The sequence below is a fragment of the Cebidichthys violaceus genome, unplaced genomic scaffold (assembly GCF_023349555.1).
Source record: "Cebidichthys violaceus isolate CVI_PGR_0920_01 unplaced genomic scaffold, fCebVio1.0.p SCAF_30, whole genome shotgun sequence".
NCBI lineage: Eukaryota > Metazoa > Chordata > Actinopteri > Perciformes > Stichaeidae > Cebidichthys > Cebidichthys violaceus.
Genome location: NW_027176484.1, coordinates 809344 through 834341, shown reverse-complemented (window position 1 = coordinate 834341; position 24998 = coordinate 809344). Strand labels below are relative to the sequence as shown.

General features: G+C 42.5%; 1 protein-coding gene across 1 annotated transcript; it reads right to left on the bottom strand.

The window, feature by feature from the left end:
* Nucleotides 1-12816: 12816 nt before the first annotated feature.
* LOC137882200 (leucine zipper protein 2-like) lies at nucleotides 12817-23939 on the bottom strand. The gene is made up of 3 exons (XM_068724370.1): nucleotides 23806-23939; nucleotides 20405-20479; nucleotides 12817-13705 (listed from the first exon to the last, which is right to left on the bottom strand). Exons 1-3 carry the CDS (start codon nucleotides 23863-23865, stop codon nucleotides 13598-13600), a joined length of 243 nt encoding a protein of 80 aa, XP_068580471.1. The 5' UTR covers nucleotides 23866-23939; the 3' UTR covers nucleotides 12817-13597.
* Nucleotides 23940-24998: the final 1059 nt, after the last annotated feature.

Here is a 24998-nt window from a genome sequence, read left to right as displayed (position 1 = left end):
TTCTGAAAATGTATGTTTAAATATGCAAATGACCCATTATAATATCAAATATCTGCTAGCTTGCATACGCTTCCAGGGCAGAAATCCGAACATTGAAAGAAGTTTGACAACTCACTGCAGATCTCATCTCATCTCATCTTCAACCTCTTATCTGGGATCGGGTCTCGGGGGGGCAACAGCTCCAGCAGGTGGACCCCAAACTTCCCTTTCCCCGGTGCCACATTAGCCAGCTCTGACTGGGGGGGGATCCCGAGGCGCTCCCAGGACCAGTTTGGAGATGTAGTCCCTCCACCTGGTCCCGGGCCTCCCTCTAGGGGTCTCCTCCCAGCCGGTCGTGCCTGGAACACCTCCCTAAGGGAGGCGCCCAGGTGGCATCCTCACCAGATGCCCGAAACCACCTCGACTGGCTCCTTTCCACGACAAAGGAGCAGCGACTCTACTCCGAGTCCCTCACGGACGACCGAACTTCTCACCCTATCTCTGAGGGAGACGCCCGCCACCCTCCTGAGGAAACCTATTTCCTCCGCTTGGATCCGCGATCTAATTCTTTGGGTCATGACCCAGTTCACATGAACACAGGTGAGGGTAGGAACCAAGATCACCCGGTAGATAGAAAGCTTTGCCTCGCGGCTCGGCTCTCTTTTCGCCACAACGGTGCGGTAGAGCGACTGCAATACCGCCCCCAGCTGCTCCGATTCTCCGGCCCGATCTCACGTTCCGTTGTTCCCTCACTCGCGAACAAGACCCCGAGGTACTTGAACTCCTTCACTTGGGGTAAGGACTCATTTCCTACCCGGAGTGGGCAATCCATGCGCTGCAGGTCTTTAGCTTTAATTGGAAGAGGACCTGATCAAATCTGTGGGAGGAGCTACGTCCGCCCACGCCCGAGGCCGAGCGCCTTTTTTTTTTTTTTACACTTAACAATCGATCGCTTCGTTCTTGTTCCTTCACGGTCAAATATTGTCTCTTAATAAAAATTGTTGACTGCTCACTCAAGGATCCGTCCGTGTTCGGTGACTTTACAGCGTTTTCCATAGAATACTACACACCAGAGTGTCATCATGTACTGCTGATCATCCGTTTTTTAATTGAAACTTAAGACGGTTTCGTTGAGTTGCAAAACATATTGATCCCTACGGCAGCATAAATTCAGCCTTCTTCTAAGAAACAATTATTTTCTGTGCCACACACACACACACACACACACACACACACACACACACACAGTGTTCTCTCCAGACTCTTTTTTTTTCCTTTTCTTTTTTTTTTTTACTAACAAATAGCTTTTTTATGATCCAGCAAAAACATGCAAATGCTTGCTTGCAGCTTGCACAGTGAAGAATGTGCAGAACACAGTAATCTTTGCCGGGCTGCACAAATGAAATATTAAAATGATATTTCATTCTTTCTCTGATCGTAATGTAGTTATTTAAAGACCCACGGTAGAAATTAAATCCTTAGCTATATAACGTGGTGCTATCCCCTCAAAATCAGGGTTTATAGCTTCGGCTTAATCCCCACCTGGACTTCCTATGCAGAGGGGGATTTTGTGAGGAGCATCTCTTGCTTTGAAAAGGCCGACTGGCTCGCGAGAGGAGAGAGATGCATTTGACCATTACGGTGTTTTGCTGTGCATTAACGGTTTCCCAGAGCTCGCGGTTGTGGCAGGATGTATTTTTATGGCGTGGGCATTAATGAGAGAGTTGACAGCTGTTATAAGTTTTGGGGACGGCTGAGGAGCTTAACGAGCATTTCCTCAGCATCTAAGACGGAGGTGCAACACTTCTCAACTAACGGTCTGTTATATGTTATTTTGTAAATTATTCAAGAAGCGTTGTTTTTGGCTGCAGCCTATTTTTTTTTTAATCCAGCCTTTTTGGAGAAGGTCCGCTGTGAGTGAAACATGGTGTTCATCCAAACTTTAATGGTGCCCAGTTGTTTACTGAAAATATTTCAACTGCTCTCAGCGAGCGCCTGATTGCAGAACATTTTTACTGAGCTGAGAGCTGCAGCAGCTTTTTGCGTTTTGATACCCACAGAGCAGATGGTTCCTTCTGCCTTATGAGGAATTGCGTCTGCATCTTCTGGCCGACCGTACTTCAGGGTGTCAAAAGGGACGTCTGGCTAATTATAGAGCGGAAGCATCACGTGACCAGGTACAAAATCCTGTCACACTGGTTTGTCTGGAGCTAAAAAGGTCAGTTGATTAATTCCATTAATCAATCCAGCTGCAGCTGTTTTAATAATTGATGAATGATTCCAATCGTTTTTCAAGCAAACAAAGCAAACCGCCAAATGTTGACTGGTTTAAGCTCTTCAAATGTGATGCTATGATGCTTTTTATGCTTCTTGCACGGTGACAAGCATTGGGTTTTCTATCCGTCTGTCTCATTCTGGTGGACATGATGTCTCTGGTAGGAATGTCTTCAAATTTGGCAGAAACATCCACTTGGTCTCGCAGAGGAACTGATAATAATGGGATAACATTGTTTTTCAGACATTTTATGGACAAAACAAACAGATTAATGAATAACAAAAACTTTCATTAGTTGAAAGTCATCAGACAAAAAAAGTTGCCGAAGATCCATCATTGGCCTTAAGCAACATCTTCTGTCTTCATGCCATTGAAAATGTAAGTCGATAGTGAATAACGGTGTCAAACCTCAGAGGACACAGAGTTTAGTTTAGGTTCCAACAGTGTAAAGACCGGAAAATGAGTTTTGTAAGCCAGAAATCCAAGTTGTCTTATTGGTATTGATCAACAGCCCCGTCCACCCTGGGCAGATGTACCGAGGTCATTTTGTGCTATGAGGCAGTAAAACCTTGAAAAAGACACAAGCTGTGCCAGAAACAGATGTTAGTTGCAATTTTCGTGGCGACTAAATGAGGCAGACAATTTTTCCGACCCGTGTGGTATTTTATCACGGATTCAGAATGTGTCCTTGCTGTTGTACGTTCATCATTAAATTAATCTGAAGTAGCCTCTAATCATGGCCTTTGATTATCTTTAGCCACACAAAGTGTGTAATTATTAGTCACAAGTGGTCGCAAATGTACGAGTGTAATAATTGAAGCGCTGATCTTCGCTAATATCGCCCACCGCCACGTTTCCGACCACTTACCACGTCAGACGACAGGCAGGATGAAAGGGATCACACAGGCTCCAGGTCTACGAGGAACACGCTGTCCTCTAAAATTAATGGATCACTGTGTTTGTGTGAAAGAATACAGATCACCGTCAAGGCCGAGTACTGGCACACGCTGTGTATTAATGCTTTTTTAAAACGGTGTGAAAACGGTAATTATAATTCTTTTCTTCCTTTTGAAAAGGACACTTCACTTCACGACAGCGACAGCCATCTGCAGTGAAAGAGGAAAGTGCTCATCAATCGGTTCTCAAAACTGGAAAAAAAAAATAGTTTTCTACAATACCAGGCGTTGCTTACTGGTTTTCAAATGAGAGCTCATGCAACCAAATTATGGGTGGTGTAATTATAAAGCAGTTAAATAAAAAAAACATTATTAAAAGGGCGAGGCAGATGTGGGTTTTTCAAAAGTAAGTAGTTTTGTTTTTGCAAATGAATGTCTGTTATCTGTGAGGATTTTTTAACTGGTTATGAAACTGTAATACTGATGCCTCTGTATATGACCATCATAAGTACATAAGACTATCAGCGGGAAGATTAGCATGAGGCTCAGACTCCGGCGGGGGCCTCCGGCGGGAGGAGAGCTCAGAGCCGCTCAGAGCCCGGCAGCAGCAGCTCCTCGCTGGGTGCCAACACAGACCCCACGCTGTGCGAGGCCCAGGCTGTGTTCCTGGGCCCGCTGGAGAGGAGGGAAGCGCGGGAGAACCAGACTAAGCGGTCCTGTTTTCTAAAGGGAATCTGATGCTCGGGGGGGTATGAAATGCAGCTAGGGTCCCAAAGCCAAAATCCACGGCTATACCGAGTTTATAATATTGGAGCATTCGTGCTGATCAAAGGCTCTCTCAAAGGCTCAGGTGGCCCTCTGGTGTCTCATTGGGGCTCACGCGTCTTTTGTTGAACGAAGGTTTCACAAAAGGGCAGCCTTCGCAAACGGAGAATCTTCAGCGATTTGACCTTGAAAATGTCTTTATTAAATTCTGCCCTCGCTATTAGAAGATGACGTTAAGAGACGCCCTCGCCTCAGAAAGCGAGTGCAGGGAGTGGAAAACTGCTCGTATTCGCAAAAAGAGGGTAGTAGAGATGGATTGAAGTGACTTCACACTGATTGGATTGGCTTTGTTAACTGTATTTTTTTCAGGGAGTAGACAAGGAGCTCTGCTTAAAATGTTCTCTTAAGTTAAGAGGAAAACTTCTGCTGCCCTTTAACAAAACCCTCTGATTTACCTTCAAACGGTCTACTGTGAATTTATAGAAACGCATTTGAATGAGCAGACTGTAGCTTTCTTTTTTTATGTGCCAACGTTTTTATGTCTCTACAACTGCATAGATGTTTACCCTCATACAGTGAAATGTAAAAGACTCCAGCTCTGTCTTGTGACTGAAACTAGGCTTTAGGTTCAGATGGTAGCGAGTGTAGCGCTGCTATCCCATAAGAGGTGGTTTGATACAGGAAGACTTCCAAAAAAGGATGTTGACAAACCACGTTGGTAAGCAGGAGTAGCGCAAAAGAAAAAGCGGCATTTGTTGAAAAAGAAGTTTGCTGAAACAACGTGCAAAAATTTAAACCGGGACTTTCAATAAAACCAAATTAAAAAGAATACCAAACAAAAGAAAGCTGCAGCCTCTCTGCGAGCTGCCATCTCCGCCGTCTTCAGTGAAAAGCAAAGCAACCTGCACAGACTCTGTCTCTCCCTCCACCCTGAAGCGTTGTGCTGATCCACTGTCTCCGGTGTTCACAGACATCTTCAACACCTCCCTGGAGACATGTCATGTATCAGCCTGCTTCAAGGCCTCCGCCATCATCCCCGTCCCCAAAAAACCAAAGGATTGCAGGACCTAATGACTACAGGCCTGTCGCTCTGACCTCTCTGGTCATGAAGTTCTGTCTTGTTCTTGTTCTACCTCAAAACCCTCATCGACCCGCTCCTGGACCCCCTGCAGTTCGCCTACAGGTCTGTAGGCAATGCAGTCAACATGGCCCTTCATTTCATCCAGTATCTGGACTCCTCAGGAACCTACACCATGGATCCTGTTTGTGGACATCCTGTCTCTCAGCTGCACATACCCGTCTCCACCTGCAAGTGGATCACAGACTTCCTGTCTGACAGGAAGCGGCACATGAAGCTAAGGAAACATGTCTCAGTCTCTCAGACCATCAGCACCGGTTCCCCCCCCCAAGGCTGTGTTCTTTCCTCTCTGCTCTTCTCCCTGTACACCAACGACTGCACCTCCAGTCACCAGTCCGTCAAGCTCCTCAAGTTTGCGGATGACATCACCCTCATTGGACTCATCTCAGGTGTGGATGAGTCCGTCTACAGGTGGGAGATCGACCATCTGGTGACCTGGTGCGGTCTGAACAACTTAGAGCTCAACGCTCTAAAGACAGTAGAGATGGTTGTGGATTTCAGGAAGAACGTAGCCCCACCTGCCCCCCATCACCCTGTGCGACGCCCCCGTCAGCGCTGTGGAGTCCTTCCGCTTCCTGGGCTCCACCATAACCCAGGACCTCAACTGGGACCCTAACATCAGCTCCATCACCAAGAAGGCTCAGCAGAGGATGTTCTCCCTGAGACAGCTGAAGAAGTTCAACCTGCCAAAGACGATGACGGTGCACTTCTACACGGCCATCGTTGAGTCCATCCTCTGCTCCTCCATCACGGTCTGGTACATCACTGCCAAGGACAAGGACGGACTGCAGCGTATCATTCCGCTCTGCTGAGAGGGTGATTGGCTGCAATCTGCCGTCCCTCCAGGACTTGTTCGCTTCCAGGACCCTGAAGCGGGCAAGAAAGATTGTAGCCGACCCCTCTCACCCTGGACAGAAACTGGTCGAGCCCCTTCCATCTGGCAGGAGGCTGCGGTCCATCAGGACCAAGACCTCACGCCACAAGAACAGTTTCTTCCCTTCTGCAGTTGGGTTCATTAACAAAGCCTGTGACCCCCTTTGACTCTGACATCCCCAGGACAATTTCCTCACCTGACTGGAAGCTACCACCTGTCCAGGTAAGAATGGGAAGAGCTGAACAGAGCAAGCTTCCAAATCTCACAGAATATTAAACATAACGTTCATGCAAGATCTCCCTGTTGTTGCTGTCTCAATCCACCTATGGGCACCCAACCTTACCAATTACCACACCAAATATTATGGAATGTCATTTACTGCAGAAAGATCTAACCGTCTCATCGTCCCACATCTTAACAGCGCCTAGCCTCTCCAAGATGAGAAGACATAATTGGACAAACTTGTTTGCACTTTCCTTGATTGAGCTGCAGAACAACAACAAAATCCCATGAACCCATGACACAAACAAAAGAAACAGCCTTATTTGTTAATGGATCAAATAAACTGAAATAATAACTAGGCAGCCACTTCAACATTGTTATTGCTGGGCCTGGTGAAAAGGGAGGGAGGCAACATTTCCACATTGACAAAATAGTTCACAAATGCTGTGAACAATGATGGTTAAGTTTACATAAGAACGGACATCTCATTATGTCAAAATGAACAGCCTAATCAGGTAAAAAAAAAAAGACCTCAATGTGATATTTTATTGTTATCCTGAAAGAAAAATGACAATCATAGCTACAATCCATGTCCAACAGAAGCCATAATTTTGCCTAATTGGCTATAGCTCTTGATAAATTGAAGGAAAGTGAGGAAATGAACACATTTTAACCCCCTTGGGCTACAAGGAGGTACAAGAAATTTGTATTTGTACATAGTTTCCTGCTGCTGCAGTTTAATTAGGTGCCAAGTGGTGTTTCCGCAAATGGGAGTTCTGGCACTAATGAGTGCTTGACAACCCTACAGTCAGAGAATATTAAAAGCCAAGGCTAATCTGTGACTGACATCTAATGTGTTCCTTATTCTCAACGCAGGTTTCACATAAGTGCTTAAATAAATGCATATCCGCACCATTTTTTTTCCAACCCGGGTTTGCTTGCCGCCGCCGCCGCCGCCGTTTCAGAATTGATGGCAGTGCGAAGCAGCTCTTCCATCACAAGCGTCCACCTCATTAAAATCATTTACTCTCCCAGCGCATTAGCAAGCTGAGCTTCAAGAGCTGTGGATAAAGGGGCAGATGAAGTGGGCAATCTTGAACACACTTCTGCTCGCTCTGTCAAGACATTTGTGTGTGTAGCAATTCAGCATCGCCCCCAACAGCACAAGTTTAAATAGTGAAAGCTATTTCACTTTCACAATACAGCTGACCTTTGCTGTCTTGTAATCGAATTCCCCGTGTGTAATTATATAATAATGTTATCTTCTCATGCATAACTAAGAAGAATGGAATGATATAAAAACACTCCCGCTTATATATGCCCTCAATGGTGATTTAACTGATGCAGTAGAGCATTATAAATACTTAGGGATACTTAGGGATTGACAATTAATTCTTACGTAAAGGAGAAACTGAGTTTGTTTTCGAAAAATCATTATACAATTCGCTACACTATCTACTCTGGATTACAGAGCTATCTTGCACGCTCATTGCTGTCGTTGTTGTCGTGCGCATGGACAAATTGCACAACCGATCTCAGACAAGGTGTAATGATTACTCAGAGGAAACCCAAGACTGGATCAAATGATCAGGATATTCAATGAAAACACAAGAGGAGTCACTGTGGGCTGGATTTTTCCAGGTGCAGACGCGCTGCATCGTGTCCCAGACGTGTATCGCACAAAACGAGCGGGTGTAAAAATAGCACAGATGGGATTTAAGTCATAAAGAAGGTTGAGGCGGTGGAAAAGAAATGGAAGTGGAACTTTATTCTACAGGAATCTCAGTGACATTAGACGGAGTGAGGGCGCCACAGAGGTATCAAGAGAGCAATTTATGAAGGGTACTTTCCTTGAATTCTCGAAGAAAACTGTGTTTTTCTCTCACGCCTCCACGGCGAACGAAGCATCCAAAAACAGAAGAAACAATCTTGGTGAATTGAAGTAGATGGCTGCTGCAAAACTATATGAAAACATCAGTTTACTTACTCTCACGCAACTCATGCAGTATAATCCATGTCTAATATTATCGGTCATATGCTCACTACTTCCCAAACACAAGCATCTTCTCTTATATCTTTTGATTTCAAACACTTCCGCCTAAACTGTTTCACGCTTGTGCATGACTGCTACTCGCCCTGCGAGTTGTGGTTAATCTTTGAGTTAAATGTTAGAGAAGTTAACCCATATCCATGTTCCAATTAGCACAATCCATTCTTTTTCAACAAAAGCAAAGAAACACCTCCAGCTAGCGTAAACATTTTCAGAATGGCGGCCATTTTTATGTGGCCCGTTGTCATTGGGACTGTTGTAGCGGGCTAACTTCCGTATAAACTAAACCGAGTTACGGCAAGTCGCGGACTCACTGAGGTCAGGTTTTGTAGTACCTTTTAACAACTTAATGCTTCGTCCACACACTGTGACAACTTTGTGTGGCTCATTTTCTGTACCAAGTTTAGCATTGAAGCATGGAATTAACAAGCTAGCTAGCTAGCAAGCTAGCCATCCCCTCTCCACACACTTCATGGCCCCACAGTTTTCTTTTGCGCTGCAGGTCATGTGACCACAGAAAACAGTTCAATGTCCATTTAACTCCCTTTTCTATTTATATAGTTTTTCGCACAATTGAGGACATTTTAGTACATTTAGCTCTTTCTATACTTTTCTAATGCTGAGAGTTTCTGCAGCTCTTCAGACGAGTTACAGGGTCCTGGTTTTGTGCACGCTGGCGAACTGTCACGGCTTGCTGGAACAGAGCTATCGTTAATGTTATTAGTGACACCTGTGCTTTTCTTACAATGACAAGTGGAACCGTCTACTTTGAAACTCTTATTCACTTAAGTTGAAAACATTCCCCTCCAGGGACTTTTAAAGAGTTTTCTTTTCAGGTTTTTGTGATTGTATAATAACTGTGTATTTATTTGTGTGTGTGTGTGTGTGTGTGTGTGTGTGTGTGTGTGTGTGTGTGTGTGTGTGTGTGTGTGTGTGATTCCATTTGAAAGACTAAGAACAGACTCTTCACTCACTGGAATTAATTTGAATGAAATCCACTAATCCTACATTGAGTTATGTTTCAGTAATAACAGTAATTTGTGGTGACTCCAACATTTGTTATATTGGTACCATGAGCCAGTTTCGTCTGGAAAAAGTTTATACAAAAAAGCCCCACTCATGTCTATAATTATGTATTTTTTGTGCAAAAATGAAAAATGCTTCCTCTTGGGATATCCTGATCAGAGTCCTGTGGTTTACATTTACCTAAATGTTGATTAAAACCAGTATCTGACACAATGAATAACAGCTGCAGTAAACACTGATTCCACTTGCGGTTGTAAAGTGGTGTTGATATGAAAAGAGGATGAGAGTAGAACGGGCATTGAGCTGTTGGTATTACAGAAACAATCTTTGGCAGTGTGCAGACACCGGCTTTCAGAGAGCACACAAACCCGACAAACAGCCAAGTTGTACTTTGGCGTGCCGTCAAATTACTCACAGAGTTACAGTTGATTAGCGATAGCCGACCTGCAGCCGGTGACGTTTGTCCTATTAACGCGCAAAAAGAAATGCAAAGCTGCTTCCTGAACCTTTTTGCACACTGCTCTTTGCTAGTGAGAAATAGCGAGCAGAGGTAAAAGATCTGTTTCGTACCTAAATCATTTTCCTCATCCACGCTGTAGGTGGACAAAACACAGTGGAGTTCAGCAAAGAAGGGTTTGGGTTTTGATCAGCTTTATTTTTAGCATTTACTCATCCATTAAATTATGCCTGGAGAGGGGCCCTCAGGATCGACTCGGGACATCTCTAACTCCCACACATCACTTCTCAGGTGGTTTGGTGTTATTATCCATTCAGCTCTGCTTCCAGCCTCCATTTTGTGTTGGGAATGACAACAATAACAGCCTTTTTATTGACTGATAGGACAACTGGACTTAGGAATAGATCAGACTGACCCCTGCTTGAGTACAAAGCACGGCCTGTTGTGCACATTGTGTAAATGTTGAGTTTGGAAATGTCATTACAGTTTGGATGTTTGATTTTGCTCCACATTTGAAAAATAGCTTCAATTTTCAACAAAATCTGAAATTCCAAAGTGAGCGTACGACGATTGCTTGTGTGTCAGACTTGTTGCGATCCTGGATACATGTCATTTGTTCTCAGGTGTGTATGATGCTTCCTGACCAAACCTCTTAAGCTTAACAAAGTCAAAAGAAAGCAGATGATTCATGCACACTGTCAGCCACCATTTTCCCTTTGGCTGGGTGTGCAGCTCAGCTAGAATTTAAGAGTAATTGTGAGAACGGGAGACAGTAAAATGAAGGTGGCTTTCAAAAACCACACTGTCACTTTGATTTAAATCCAAGCCTGTTCACTTAATGGCAACCGTGACCATCTTTTGCCTCCCCGACCGATTCGGCCACTGGCAGCTCTGAGGTTTAATGGCAGCATTTGCAAGGCCTTCCGTTGGTCTCCAAATCCTGGCGACAGGCCCTTTCGTTTGCTCTCAGCAAGACATCGAGCCGACCTGGAAGAAGCTCTCAAACTTGCGAAAAAGAGATGGATTACGGGCCTTAAAATAGAGCTGTGCACCTGTCGCCTAACGTTGTCCAGCGTGGACACTCTTGGACCGGGTGACCGCACCAAATGTCACATGAAGGGGATGCTGTGACCACAAAGCTGATTAAAACAGTTGGTAGCCTTCCAAAGCCCAACGAAGAGACGCAGGAGTTTGTCACAAACAAATATGGATGCCAAACATATGAGAGTGACGTCTGGCATAATTTGGATCACCTTTTGAAAAGGTGATGATGACATGTTGAAGATGATTGATGGCACCGCCGTAGACAGTGCACCTGGAGACTGATGGGGGGGGGGGGGGGGGGGGTAGGGTGATTAAGACACTGGGAGGTTAGGGAGTTGCTGTGGTTTTTAAAAACGTCGTTTTATGGTTTAATCACAAACCGTGTATAAGAAATGGATGTAGTCACTGTGACGTCACCCATTGGTTTCTGGAGTGATATTTTGAAGCCTCGAGTTCGACATTTTGGCCTGAAGTGACAGTGAATGACACATTTTGAGGAGACCAACATATTTCAATTACCTTTCGTGAAAAGAAAACACAAGTTGTAAGATGAAAAAACTGTCTCAAACTGTCAATCACAGGGTTTACCTGGCTTTATTGTCCATTGTTTACCTTTATTAAATAAAGGAAGGTCATGCTGTACTGAAGACTTGAAGCTAAATACTGAGACCATAAACTCATGTTAACATTGTTTACTGAGGTGATAAATCAAGTGAGCAGTAGGTTCATTTTCTCATAGACTTCTATACAATCTGACTTCTTTGTGAACCAGAGAAGTCGCCCCCTGATGACCATTAGAAACAATGCAGGTTGGCACTTAATAATTACTTGTTAATTCACCTAACTGCTGTGTGACTGATCTCAGAACACTCCCCCCCCCCCCCGAGAACTCCACCTCTTTCTGCTTCATCCAGTTTCTTTTCTTCCTCCTCCTGCTAGACATTCATGAAGTGAAGTCAGTCAGCCTCGGCACCAGCACAAATGTTTTGATAATTTGAAACCATTTCAACTTACCCGCTCTCGTCTTTGCCTCAGCTTGCGCCTCACAGGGATAATTTGCATCCACTTTGCATTGACTTTAGAATTTAATCAGGCCAGCTTTGTGTTCAGTCTGAACACACCACCCTTAGAGTGATATTTGTGATCATGATCCCATAATGCTCGAGCACGTCTCAGGTGGCGTGTTGATTCCTTTGTAAAAGCCGACCTGGCAGTCAATACGTTCTACACAAACGTTGTTGACGACAATTTAATGTTACCTATCTGTTCAATCCACAAAGTTGATGAACATTAAAACTAGAGCTGCAATGATGAGTCAGTTAATCTATTAGTCGTTGAAAATAAAAATCGATCAATTGGTCATTTCTGTAAATTAAAAATTTTCTGATGATTTGTTTCCAGCTTCTCAAAAGTGAGAACTTCTTGATTTCCCTTATCCTACAGGATAGTACATTGAAAAAAACCATGACATTTGATGACATCACTTTTGGCTTTTGGCTTTTTTAAAAAATATATTTGTGATTTTTTTAGAATGATTAATCAAAACAATTAAGTTATAAAAAAAATTAAAAATCGGTTTCATCAATAATGGTCAACTTGTGGATGACTGGACTGCATACAAATTCAAAGGTTGAATTTGTCTGGCGTCAACCTTTTACAGTAAAACAGCATTTAGATGTGGCTTCGGTGATCCCATAAGACTTCGTTAAACCAAAGAAAATTACTGACAAATGAAACTGCTTAAATAGTTTTCAGTCACGTAGGTGAAAGATTAACTAAAATTGCTCAGTGAACGGAGGCTGGGTTTGCATTTTGGACAGCTAAAACAACACCGATCTTCCTCTGACCTTCCTTCGTTTCTATCAGATAATTATTCCGCTAAATCAACTTTCAGAGTTGCATGATGGAAAATTTCTATTTTGGAAAATACCAATTTTATTCTAACCTCAGACGTGTCAGTGCCTCTTCTTCTAGTATTGTTCGACACCTAATTAATATTCTCAAGGCATACATGTTGCTGATTGCTCTTTGCACCGTGCAACCATTTCCTCTGTTGATCACAAACATGCGCACTCATTTCTTTCCCACGAATAACCATTTATTCTTCACACATTTACTGAAAATTACAGTTTATTGAAAGGGACACAGAAAGGTCAGATAACACAGATACATGTAGCTAGGAGTTACTACTCAGTGCATGGCACATTCTCAGGGAGACGACCCATTGTGAGTCTTTGGCTCTTTGCCTCTTGAGTGTTGAAGGCAGAAAGAGTGCTGAAATATTAAATGTTGAACAGTTGGCCAGCCAACTTGAGCCTCTATATTTCAAAATGTGGAGGAGTAAATTAACCTTGCTACAATGAGTGACAAACAATATTCTAAGTTGGGTAGTAGTAGTAGTAATAGTAGTAGTAGTAGTGTCTTTTATTTGTCAATTGATATACTTATATCACAGGATACAGTGTCAGACCTCAACAGTGCAAAGGGATTTTTCTAGAAAGATCACACATTTAGAAAGCAGTGTCCTCACTCAGAATAAAACTCAGATAAGTAAACAACAAATGAACGATCATGAAACAAGTTACCAGTGCCATTGCTACCTTATTAAAAAGAAGTTCTAGAATGCATGCCATTTTACTATGGAGGTTTTGCAGATGAAATTTGTTGTAGATTCCAGTGTCTCAGCTTTTGCAAACAATGCTGATATGCGTGTGTAGCTGTGTGTGTGTGTGTGTGTGAGCGTGTGTGTGTGTGTGTGTGTGTGTGTGTGGGCGCACATATGTTTTTTTGTGAGAGTGCGCAAGTGTGTGCTCTTAGAAAGATCCTTCAGGCAACGCAGGAGCTCTGCATTTTGGATGATATGCCGTCCGCTCAGTCGTCTTCATGTGGCTTTGTCTTTTTGCTGCTGCCTCCCTCTGCCTCCTCTCTGTCGTCTGAGAGCTTTGTGTCGGATTTTCCAGTCTGCGCTTGGCTCCTTTGCTGTAATGGTTCAGAGGATAAAGATTGTTAATGAGACTGACACAATAATATTCCGGAGAAGGCATGTGGATGGTCTGCAATCTGAGCAGAAAATGCTCCTAAATTTATCTGTGGGATGCAAAAGAATGTTATTTAAAGATAACATTGACGGTTACTACTGGGCATTGTAACCACACAGTCTGATTCCTCTCTCAGTCCCGGCTCTAACCACACAGCATCTGTCTTGTTTTAGGGGCTGCTACTTCCATCACCTTCTCCTTCTAACTCGTCACATACCGACACTTTGTCAGACCCCGTGGTGTCACTTTTTTAATGCACTGGGTAGCCCAGCGTACTGTTGCATTAAACATGTGGTTAACGCTGTGAATTCAAATAAAAACACTTCTAAGTTTAGGCAACCAAACTACTTTGTAAAGTTTAGGAAATACATCATTGTTGGCCTTGAAATAACTAGTAAAATGTAAGTATGTAACGCCGCACACAACAAGTCAATACAAGCAAACCAACCTAAATGTTTTCGTATAAAGAAAAGTTATGTGTACATCCATTGTTTTATACCAAAGCATGCTGTGTGCATTCTTGAGGTCTAACTAACGTTTATACGTTTGCGTGCAACACGTTCTCACTCCCAAACTCGTCAAATACCTTGGTTTGATCAGCGGCCCTGAGCTTCAGACAATGACGCTCTAGGTACACTCACAGCTCGTACGCAGATGACACCCAACTATACATTCCTGTGTCACTAAATGATCTTAGACCTGTTGACAGGTTAGTGAAATGTTTAGACGAGATTAATACATTGACGTCAGACAACTTCCTACAGCCAAATCTAGACAAGACTGATATATTATTTGGGGCAAAAGTGAGCAAATGAAGCTTAAAAGCGTAAATTAAGACTATCTTTACATTCTTGTTCATTCAGTTTCTCTCTCTCTCTTTGTGTTTACTCTATCAGCTGATTGGGGGCGTTTCACTTTAAAGTAACCAACCAGATTCTGCACAATGTCCTTAAGCCAATCACATTGTTGCCGTCAAACTTTAAAACGTGTTCTCCTCTCTGCTGCTGTCAGTTGTCATTTTAGCTCAAAACGGATATGACCGTCCTCCGCCCCAGCCACCTCCAGTCAGCATCACAGTCATGCTCCTCATTCATCATGCGGATTTCAGCTACTCCCTACATCACCACCACCACCAGTGTCTGGACTCGGGATTAGGCTTTACCTGACAGCAGCATCACTAACCCTCGGTAAGCCTGATTCATGGATGGAGTCCAATCGCCCATGACTGTGCACTACTCAAATTTTATGCCTGTATAATAAATTATTGTTAAAATTCTAATGAAGTCTCTCCTGACCAAGCTGTGTTCAGACAACAGCCCTTCACACTTAGGACCAGGTCAAACAATTCGGGGTTATCCTGGATTCTGACCTCAGCTTTAACATCAACACTATAAATGTCATTTTGTCATCTTAGAAACATTGCTAAGGATAGATAATTTCTCACTCAGGCTGGAACAGCAAAAACTAATGCATACTTGATGTGGCCTTGTAATTTGATGGCATGGACTACAGGGCAATCACTTCACAGATACTCAAGGCAGCAATACTTTTTTATTTCCTTGTCAACTCGTTATGATGCTAGGTTTTTAAATGCTGACTGGGTGTAGCACCCGTGGAGTGGGACACGGCTACAGAGTCCCGCTGGTTTTCATTCCAGCTATCATGAAAATTAGCTATATATAAACACACTTGGGAATAAATGCAATTAACTACCTGGTGGGATGGAAAACCAGCAGCTCTCAGGGTTTTCAAAGATCAACTCGGACAACAGCAGCAGTCTGAACACAATGCAGTTGAAGAGAGAGAGTGTGTGTGTGTGTGTGTGTGTGTGTGTGTGTGTGTGTGTGTGTTTGGGTGTTGTGTTTACATCTTAGCCTTCTATTTTCACAAATACCCACTAACATTTAAAAAAAAAAAAATGAAATTATTGAGCTCCAATGTATTTCATTAATGGAATGCAATTTTCTGTGGTATTTTGAATAATCAAGTCAGTTTCGTCAATGACATGTTTAAGCACTGCGCACAGACTCCAGAAACCAATTCCCCGAGCAAAGCATCTGCTTTGTGTTTACCAATGTCACTTTGCAGAATGCCTTTAGGCTTGCTGGCTGCTTGCAAATTATTGAGTTACACATCACTCTGCATGGCAGTGGGTTATAACTCTATCACCTGGCTCGGAGCAAAACAAACCAAAAAGGGGCAAGAAACACCTCTACATTTATCCAATCACTCTCAGGAGAGCTTGAAAGTAAACTTTCAAATTTGACCACACTATATACTGGCATTTATGTAATAAGAAAACACTAAGTAGCACATTTTTAACGTATCTATGTTTTGCTATTCAGTGACAGAGACTGGCTACTCAATGACTCTCACTTCCATCTGCAGGCAAACGATTTCTCACTTAATGCACTCTTGTGGCTTCTTGCCAACCTCAGTTGCCGCCCACTTTGATGTGGGTTTGGGATCTTCTTTTTTTTGTGTGTGTCTTATTTATCACCAGCTAAAACTCACTTAAAGGTTCTCTAGATGGCATTCAGGGCATTACGATGGCAGCAAACAGCTACTGCTTATGTAAAGAGTGTAGCTGTAATTCGAGCATCTCAGAGCTTTGTTTACCTTTTAGTGCGGCTAAGTTCATGTGAGCGTGCCCCACTGGCTCGTTCTCGGCCGTTCTGCACTGTGCTTATACAGTGGTTACAGCTGATAACGGCGTCGACAGATGGTGTTGTCGCGGAAGCTTAGCGCCGGACCTCCTGTTAGGTTAGCGCTGTTAGCTCTGTCGCCCCCTATTGCCGTTGTTTGCACCGTTTCCGCTGTTAGCACGTTAGCTGCTAGCCACCGGCTCATGTGGTGAGCAATAGATATGGTCTGACTTTTGCACCATTAAGGACGTCCAAAATATTTTGTTCAAGCATGGATTTGTAGAGAAACTGGCCACAGCTTTCAAGTGGCAGCACTACCAATGTCAGCAACATGTTCTATGTTTTAACTACTGCTACATACATAGAGTTTTGCCTTCATTTTGACCCAGATTGTCACTGTTTTCTATAGGCATGGATAGAATGAAAACTTTAGAAATACTGTATATGTTGGCTTTGCGCTGTTACCCTAAGGATGTAAGAAATGGTCAAAAGGAAGATAGCCCTTTCCTTGCCCTGTTTTATTGTGGGCGTCAGTGAAACTGTAGGCGAACACAAATGAATTAAGTGACTGAGTTCGACACAGCAGGCTGATGGTGAATTTCATCTTATAAAATCCTTCCCCAAAAAAAACATTGCTGGCAGAGTTCAACTATTTTTAAGAATCTCAAAATATATGAATTCAAGTGTGACTGGCATATTCATTGTTTTTTTAAATGATTTTGAATAACAATAAATAATTGATGTTTTGGAACAACTGCACAGCTGGCTCTGTTGATTTTTTTTCACCTCACATTCACTTTTTGTGACTTTTTTTTTATAATACCGCTTCCACTTGCACCTTTTTATTTTAATGAATTCCGGAATGTCAGAAACAAACAATACTGACGCCACCGTGCTTTAGAGATGTGAGCTATTGTTTTTACAGACGCCAGGGTTTTCTGAAATGTCATGGAGTTATATTTTAGAAACTTTACTCAACATATACGCCTCACATTTGTATAAATCGCATACAGTTTAGATTGCCTACTGTGGCTTTAAAGCCGACACAGTATATCTACCAAGCCGGAACAATGTTGTTTTCCTTCCGTGTTGTTGACATTATAGTTAATCTGGCTGAAAGCCCTCTGTGGGTACGTGGTCTGTCAGCTTGTCGATGTTCAGGCCACGTCGACGAGAACCTCTTTGTCTGATCGTTGTGCCACGGGAAACTGCGTGAGTATGTCTCACCTAAAAAAAAAAAAGTGCAAGTGTTGCTCTGTTGCTATTTAAACCTGTCTTTGTGTTGTACAAAAAACACAACAGGTGCAAGACTACAAGAATAGCCTTTTCTTCCAAAAGCATTTGAAGAAAAGGCGAGATGCCACTCAGGTTCCCAGTCAAAGAAATCGAACATGAGAACACATAATGAAGGTAGAGTAGTGAGAGGAATAAGAGGGGGGGGGGGGGGCACACTTTAATGCAGATTGATCCACGGAGAACAGAATGCAAATCATTACTAATCAAATTGTTTACTACACCATGAATGGCAAGTGCTGTGCATGAGGGATGCCGACCGACAGCAGTGAAAGAGAGTCGATTGTTGATTCAGAGCTGCAATGAAATGTGAAAATTTCCCGATTAATGAGAGAAAAAGGATCCACTAGAACAAGTTAGACATCTGAATAGTCAGTAGCCCAAGTGATACGTTGCCAGTCATCTCTTCTTTTTTTAACTCCACAACGCTTCAGGACTCGACCACCATTCTTGAACCTTAATCTCCTTGTAAAAGTCCTGGGTTTGTTTGAGCCACTTCCCCTTGTCTCTATACCGCGTCATCACACTCCTGGAACAATTTCTGTGAGCATCTAATAAGGCAACACAGTGTCATGGCAGTTTGTGATGTAGTCTCGAAATGCATTCTATTGGTTACGTGAATAAGAACAGGAATTGTCCATATGTTTTTTGGCGTTGCTCGGCACGACTTCTTTTTTTGCAATAAGATCACATCACAAAACAAAAGACACTTTTAGACACCTGTGGTTTAGACGTGTTGGTTTGGCCCATCCTCCTCCGCTCCCTCACATCATAGGTGGTCTTGTTGATATTCAATACTACTAGCAGTCACTAGCTCTGACCATTGCATAGTCACATGAATGCGAAAAAACAGGACAATTGGCGTTCAAGTACACAAAACCAATAGATTTCACTTTGTGACTATTTCATGACCGGACATGATACTGGGCTGAATAACGACACGGGTGGGTTTACGTTGTAGTCGCTCAGTGCGTGTCATGAAGATGCTGAAGGGTGCTTTGTGCGTCGGTATCAGACGAACCATCGGTCGTTTGACACCCAGGGAATAAGAACAGGCGGAAAATATAGTGGCTGTGAATAAGAGAGGAATTGACTGCTACAAGTCAAATACTTAATGTTCTGCTTGTTCAACAGTGGCTTCATAAATTGCTATTAAACACATTGGGACAGGGTTTTAATTGCTATTTTTTTATTCTCAACTCTTATCACTTTGGCTGATATCTCTTATAGTGGGCGCCAAACAATTCCTCTATGCAGAAAACACCCCGGAACATCAAAGAAATCCTCTTTTAGATTTAAAAGAAAAACACCACTTCTGTTAAAATGCTCATTTTCGATTTTTTTCCTGCTTAGTCTGGCATCTTGTGTTGACACAGAGAAGCATACATGCCTCTGCTAATGAACTGCAATTGACTTCAATAACATGTATACATAATATGTTGAACAATTTCACTGCATTACATTGAATCTAAAACAGAGTACCATTATCTTGCACTCCTTGGTATCTGTGACACAGTCCACCTCCTTGGAAAAAAAAGCAATTGTATCAAGATTCTATCAGTGAGTATCTCTCTGGCACAAAACACACACAAGTGAAGGCAAATCTGCCCATTTGTCGAGATTTCTTTTGAAATATTCTCGCGTCTAAAAATGGATCGCTGACACTTGGAATGCAAGACAGTTGCTCAGTTACACGGTGTTGCACAGCATGGAAATGAGATGCATTGTTTCGTCGTACCATCTGCCGCTGCCAAACAGGTGTGACTCAATTCAATAATATGATGAGGGAGGCAGTTATGCATAGGCTTTGGCAGGGCATTGAATATCACACACTATAGGTGACATTGGGCACTCTGAATATTAGGTTTTAGGAGATTGGTTGCCGTCTTTCAGGAATGTGTTGTGGGCGTTGTGTGTCATCTGCTCTGCTTTGTTCCACTTGTGTTGCACGCCGAGTTGAATCATTTCAGGGTATGAGTTGTCAGTCATTGAAGTCACACTGAGCTGGTTACATGTACACCTGCTTAACGCTTCTTGCCATTTTTAAAAATGCTACCTGTCGTTGTCAAAAATCCCCATGAAAATGTTTTTAAAAAAACAAAACCATCACTGACTTGATTCGCTAACAAGCGTTTCCCTGTGTAGCCTATTCCGTCTGTGCCATAGACCTCCATTGTTGTCAAAACCCATTGAAAAGCCCATCAATCAGCCACAAAGTTGCACTGGCTGACATGTTCCTTCATTATCACAAACACTCACTCTGGAGATTATTTTGAGCAAATACTCATTAATCCACAGCTGAAAATAGAGCCCAACAAAACGCACTAGTTACTTCTGGTTGAGTCGTGTTCGCTAAAAACTACAATTCCCAGCTTTAAGGAAATGATTGAGCCTTTTTAAAGAACAAAGACATTTGTGAACCATTGTTAATGATTTAAGTGGGAATAAATGGGTTTTTGGCTGAGTGCCACAGAAATGGAAGTATTTTAAAATCAATTGATTTTTGGTCTTTTTGTTGGATTTCTTGACATTTAGACAAATATAGAAGAACATCATCTTCATACTGTACGATGTTTCCTTTGATTGATAAGACTAATCGCTTCCTGTGGGGCCAAAGAAGGCCGAGAATTCACAACAGCGACAAGAGTCAAACTTTGACACGCTTTGCATCTCTTTACAACATAAATGTGAGTCTAGCTCACCTGCTGTGGCTCCGGTAGCTTTTTACTGTCTGGGGCTGATTCCTCCGTCTGATTCTGGAAGCAGCTGCCGCCGGTCTGTGGGAGTAGAGGGGGGGGGGGGGGGGAATAATCTCAGTACAGTGTAGAGAGAGTACATGCTAGGAAGATATCAAGCTCCCAGCTGTGTGTATTCAGTGAGAACACATGAGATGAATAGGCGGTGTCGATAATATGCCCTTTTGATTTTCAGGTACCAGACGTTCCACTGACTTCATTATACTTCTTTATACAATATTCTGATTAACTTTAATGACAGCAATTTAGCTAAGCTGTTCACGTGTGTACCGTGCAAAGACATTTGTATCAATATTACAGTTTTCTAACCGTTTTCTCAATTAACAGTAAATTCGTCAATGTGGTTGTTGATTAAGGAATGATGGATACCTGTGAAGTTACTGATCAAACAACACAAGCGGAGCATTTGCTGGTTCTAATGAAGATCATCAGTTGTTTTTTTTACAGAATCGTGATGAATGGGTTTGGACCAACATGGTCTCCTCACACACTAGGGTCGCAGTAAGTACGGGGTTAACGTTATGAATTCAAATCAAAACAACTTAGTTAGGTTCAGGAATAAAAGATCATGGTTTGGAATAAATGCACTGAAACTTGTTTTTATACTCTTGTCTTCACACTCCTGGAGCATTTTTGTCTATAATAATAATGACACGGATGGGTTTACACTGTAGTTACTTCAAACCCTGGCGCGTCTCATGAAGACTCTAAACGGTGCCTCGTGTGTCGGTATCGGACACCAGCGGCACTGAGAATAAGCACCAGCGTGCTTGAATGGTCTGCTGGTTGTCACCTCTGGCTCTCAGAACTTCAGACGGGCATTTTTGCAGTATTTTCTCACATTTTTACAGACTAAAACCAATCAATCATGAAAGAATCAATACAAAAAGCAATCATTAGCTGCAACCCTACAGGACGTGTTGTTGTTGTTATTTTCTTTTAAACAGAATTGCACATATGGCTAGGAGCAGTGTCAATCACTTGCACTGCCGCGATGCACTTGGAGCCATTTTTGCGCTCGTGGTAATAATTTTTTGCTTTCGTGTAACATCGCTGCAAATTGTTATGGCCAAAAGATAGCTTTGTACAAGATGAACGCTAAACACGGTTACTATAAAGCCCATGAATCACTCCTCTCTAGTCTTATAGGGTAAATCACTTGCTTGAAGCACCCGCTGCACACTATTTTTGATGCATCAAACCACATGTACGAAGGACAAGTGAGGAATGAACGCCTGGCTGTTTCACAAAACGATGAGACAATATCCGGCCCCATGAGGTTTGAAATATATATTTCAAACGGTTAAGTGTGACGTCTGTCGATGGAAATCGTTCGTCAGAGTGAAAGCTATACACGCTCATACAAACTGTCTCTCCTCATTTCCTCCCAGCCTACAGAGCTGGAAGTGGGGGGGGGGGGGGGGGGGGGGGGGGGATGTGGCTTTGTTCACGAGCAAACACGATATCTGAGTCTCTGTTTCAAATATGTCTGTTCTTATCTGTATCAGAATGGTTCTCCCTCTCTTGCTTGCAGGATTTTTTTTTTTACAGCCCTGCCAAAATTATATAATCAAGTACCGGTGAACATCGTTTTTGGCACAATTTCATTAAAGAACAATCACTTTGACACGGATTGCCATACAGGGTAATTTCCTCCCTGGGTGGCACACACCCCCCCCCCTCCGTAGAGTCCCCCTGTGTTCGGCGGTCTATCAACTTATATCTGTAATAGCTCTTGATAGCCACTTGTCAGAAGTCCTTATGGACCTCGCTTCCCCCCTGCTTTCTTCAAATCCTGTTGACACTCATTCGGAGCCTTCCTGATAACTGAACGCTCACAGTTGCCTTGATCTCAGAGAAGCGCAGCGCTGTAATAATAAGGTACCAAAAGTCCTCCACGAGAAATGCGATTAGGAGAGGTCGGCGGCTGCTTCTCTCTTTCCTCCTTCAACAACTGCTTTTTAATACTAGCAAAGCTCTCAGCTCCCTCAAATGTTCCAGCGAAGGTCCTCAGTGCGAATCTCACCGTATGTTTACAATGAGTAAGTGCAACTGCGAGTGAACACTTCTTTGCGAATTTGGAAAACGTATATCTTCGCTGCAACTGCAGTACTACCCCACGCATGATTGCATTGCTGCAATCATTGGCTCTGACAAACAAGTTGACCCTTCGCCTCGCTGAGCACACTGTGATCTGTTAGCTTTAGCTTCTGTCTGTATCTATTTAAAATGTTTTCTCTGCTTCAAACGCATGTTGTAGACCCTTCTGTCTTAGTGAAGGGTCAATTATGTTCACTATTGATTTATCTGTGGAGATGACATTTTGTAGACAAAATGTCTAATCAATTAATCTAAGAATCAAAAGAAGAACAGCCCCAGTCGATGTCTTCAAAGTGCTTGTTTTATCCGACAAACAGTCCAAAACCCAAAGATATTCAATTTTCAACAACAAAACAAAGTATTTGATGATTGACTTAAAGATTATTAATAGTGCCAATGTCCTGTTGATTGAATAATCAGTTCCTTTCGGCTCTAGAACACTGTAAAATGGTATCCTTATTCCCAGAGGCACACTCAAGAACAATGCATATTCTTACATATTTTAGCTTTCATGAAGCATATGTGTGGTCACATGACCTCAGCAGCTTTTTTTCTACCTTGTGATCAGGGCTGATATTACATGTAGATTAATCGTTTAGTCGACAAAATATGGAAACAATTAAAAAAAAAAACTGCCGTCACAATTTCCTCAGTTTCCAAGTTGATGGGTTTTATATCCCAAATACCCAAAGATATTTAAATTGATCACAGAACAGAAACAAATCGTTGTCTTTTGAGAGCAGGAAGCGGTTCATGTTTACCAGTAATGGCTGAAACAAGCCATGAACAAAATAGCCAGAAAACAATGTCGGCATTTTAGGTTTCTGCAAACCATGTTGATCCACTGAATGCCAACGTTTCTGAATAACAATGAACAGTTTCATGAACGCAGCCTAGTGTCATGCGTGCAGAAACGGACAACGCCGCGTTTCTCTTGTGAAGCCATGGTGTGTTTTCATACAACCACAAAAGGAGATGGCGATCCTCTGGTGAAGTGCAAATAAGAACCGAGTGTCAAAGTTGAACTGTAGAATCTAATGGCTGTATTGGCGTGAGACTAGTTGCAGAGGTCTTGCACAAAAATGTTTTTTCGATTAATGAACCTAATGAAGACGCTTGGAGTAAAAGTGGGCCGCCGTATACATCCGATGAGGGACTTGAGCATGAATTCAGTGAGCAGATGAACCGTGTGGAAACAGGCCCTCAGGTCACATAGGCTATTATAGTTGATTGCTCTAAAGGCTCACCTTTTCCATTTGGCAGGCTTTAACTCCGCCGTCCTCTCTCCTCATTACTCCGATGTTCATGGGTGATTTACTGGCCGTGACGATTCTCTGAACTTTAGAGATATCCTGTTGGGAAAGAAGAGAACATTTCAACTTGGGGTTAAAAAAAAGAAGAAAAAAAAAAAGAAGGTGTAACCGATGAGTCAGCGGTGGCTTTGGGGTTCTTGCAAAGTAAACAGTTCTGACTCAAATCCTCATTACTGTTTACTTCATACTTGTTCAGTTAAAAACTAATTCAGCTTGTTTATTTGAAGTAAATAAATCACGGCTCTTATGTTTCGTAACAGGCAGCTAGCTTGAAGGGCAAAAGAATGTGCTGACAAACTAAAAAGAGAATTATTAAATTAATACGGCTTGGAGGTGAACTCGGTACTAAGATCAACTACATTTTTATAATTCATATTCCTGCACAAATAGTGCACACATTTCAATTCAAACGACTGCAATTAGAAGCCAGACTACGCAGCCGCGCCAGCTGTTTCTAAGCGTGGGTTTACAAAGCAGACATAACAGATATATAAAAAACATCTTATCTTATGTTTTCTGATACTGAATTGATTCTCAATAACATTAGTTTACATGCAAAGATTTGTGGCACACAGTGGTTCAGTTCAATCCCGGACCGGTGGCAACCTCCAGGTCTGAAAAGTAAAGCCAAGTTGCATTCTCTCTAAGGGGGTGACTCCTCTGGTTGTACAGAAGTCTATGAGAAAATGACTCTACTTCTCTCTTGATTTATTCCCTCAGTAAACATTGTAAACATGAGTTTATGGTTTCAAGTCTTCTTCAATACAGCATGATGTTCAGTTAGTAGATTGTCCGTGTTTTTGTTTAACAGCATGTTTTCAGTTCATTAAAGTTATTTGAAACAGTTTTGGTCGCCTAAAATTAAAAAATACAGCGTTTGGTTGTACTTAACTCCACCATGTCGTGTCACTTCTTATTGCAAAAAATCCAAAATCCACTATGGTGAGCGCCAAAACGCCAAACTTAAGGCTTCATAAACCAATGGGTGACGTCAAAGTGACCACGTCCACTTCTTACATACCGTCTATGATTGTATTGCCAGATTCTTGTCAATATAGTGATTTACAGTTACATACAAAATTGCATGGCAATTCATCAGATAGTTGTGAGGCCAGCATTGCTGTCCA

Coding starts and splice junctions, on each gene's coding strand:
- LOC137882200 (XM_068724370.1), bottom strand. CDS start 23,865: ATGAACATCGGAGTAATGAGGAGAGAGGACGGCGGAGTTAAAGCCTGC. Junction 20,480..23,805: donor AAGCCTGCCAAATGGAAAAG/GTGAGCCTTTAG, acceptor CTACTCCCACAG/ACCGGCGGCAGCTGCTTCCA. Junction 13,706..20,404: donor AGCTACCGGAGCCACAGCAG/GTGAGCTAGACT, acceptor GAACCATTACAG/CAAAGGAGCCAAGCGCAGAC.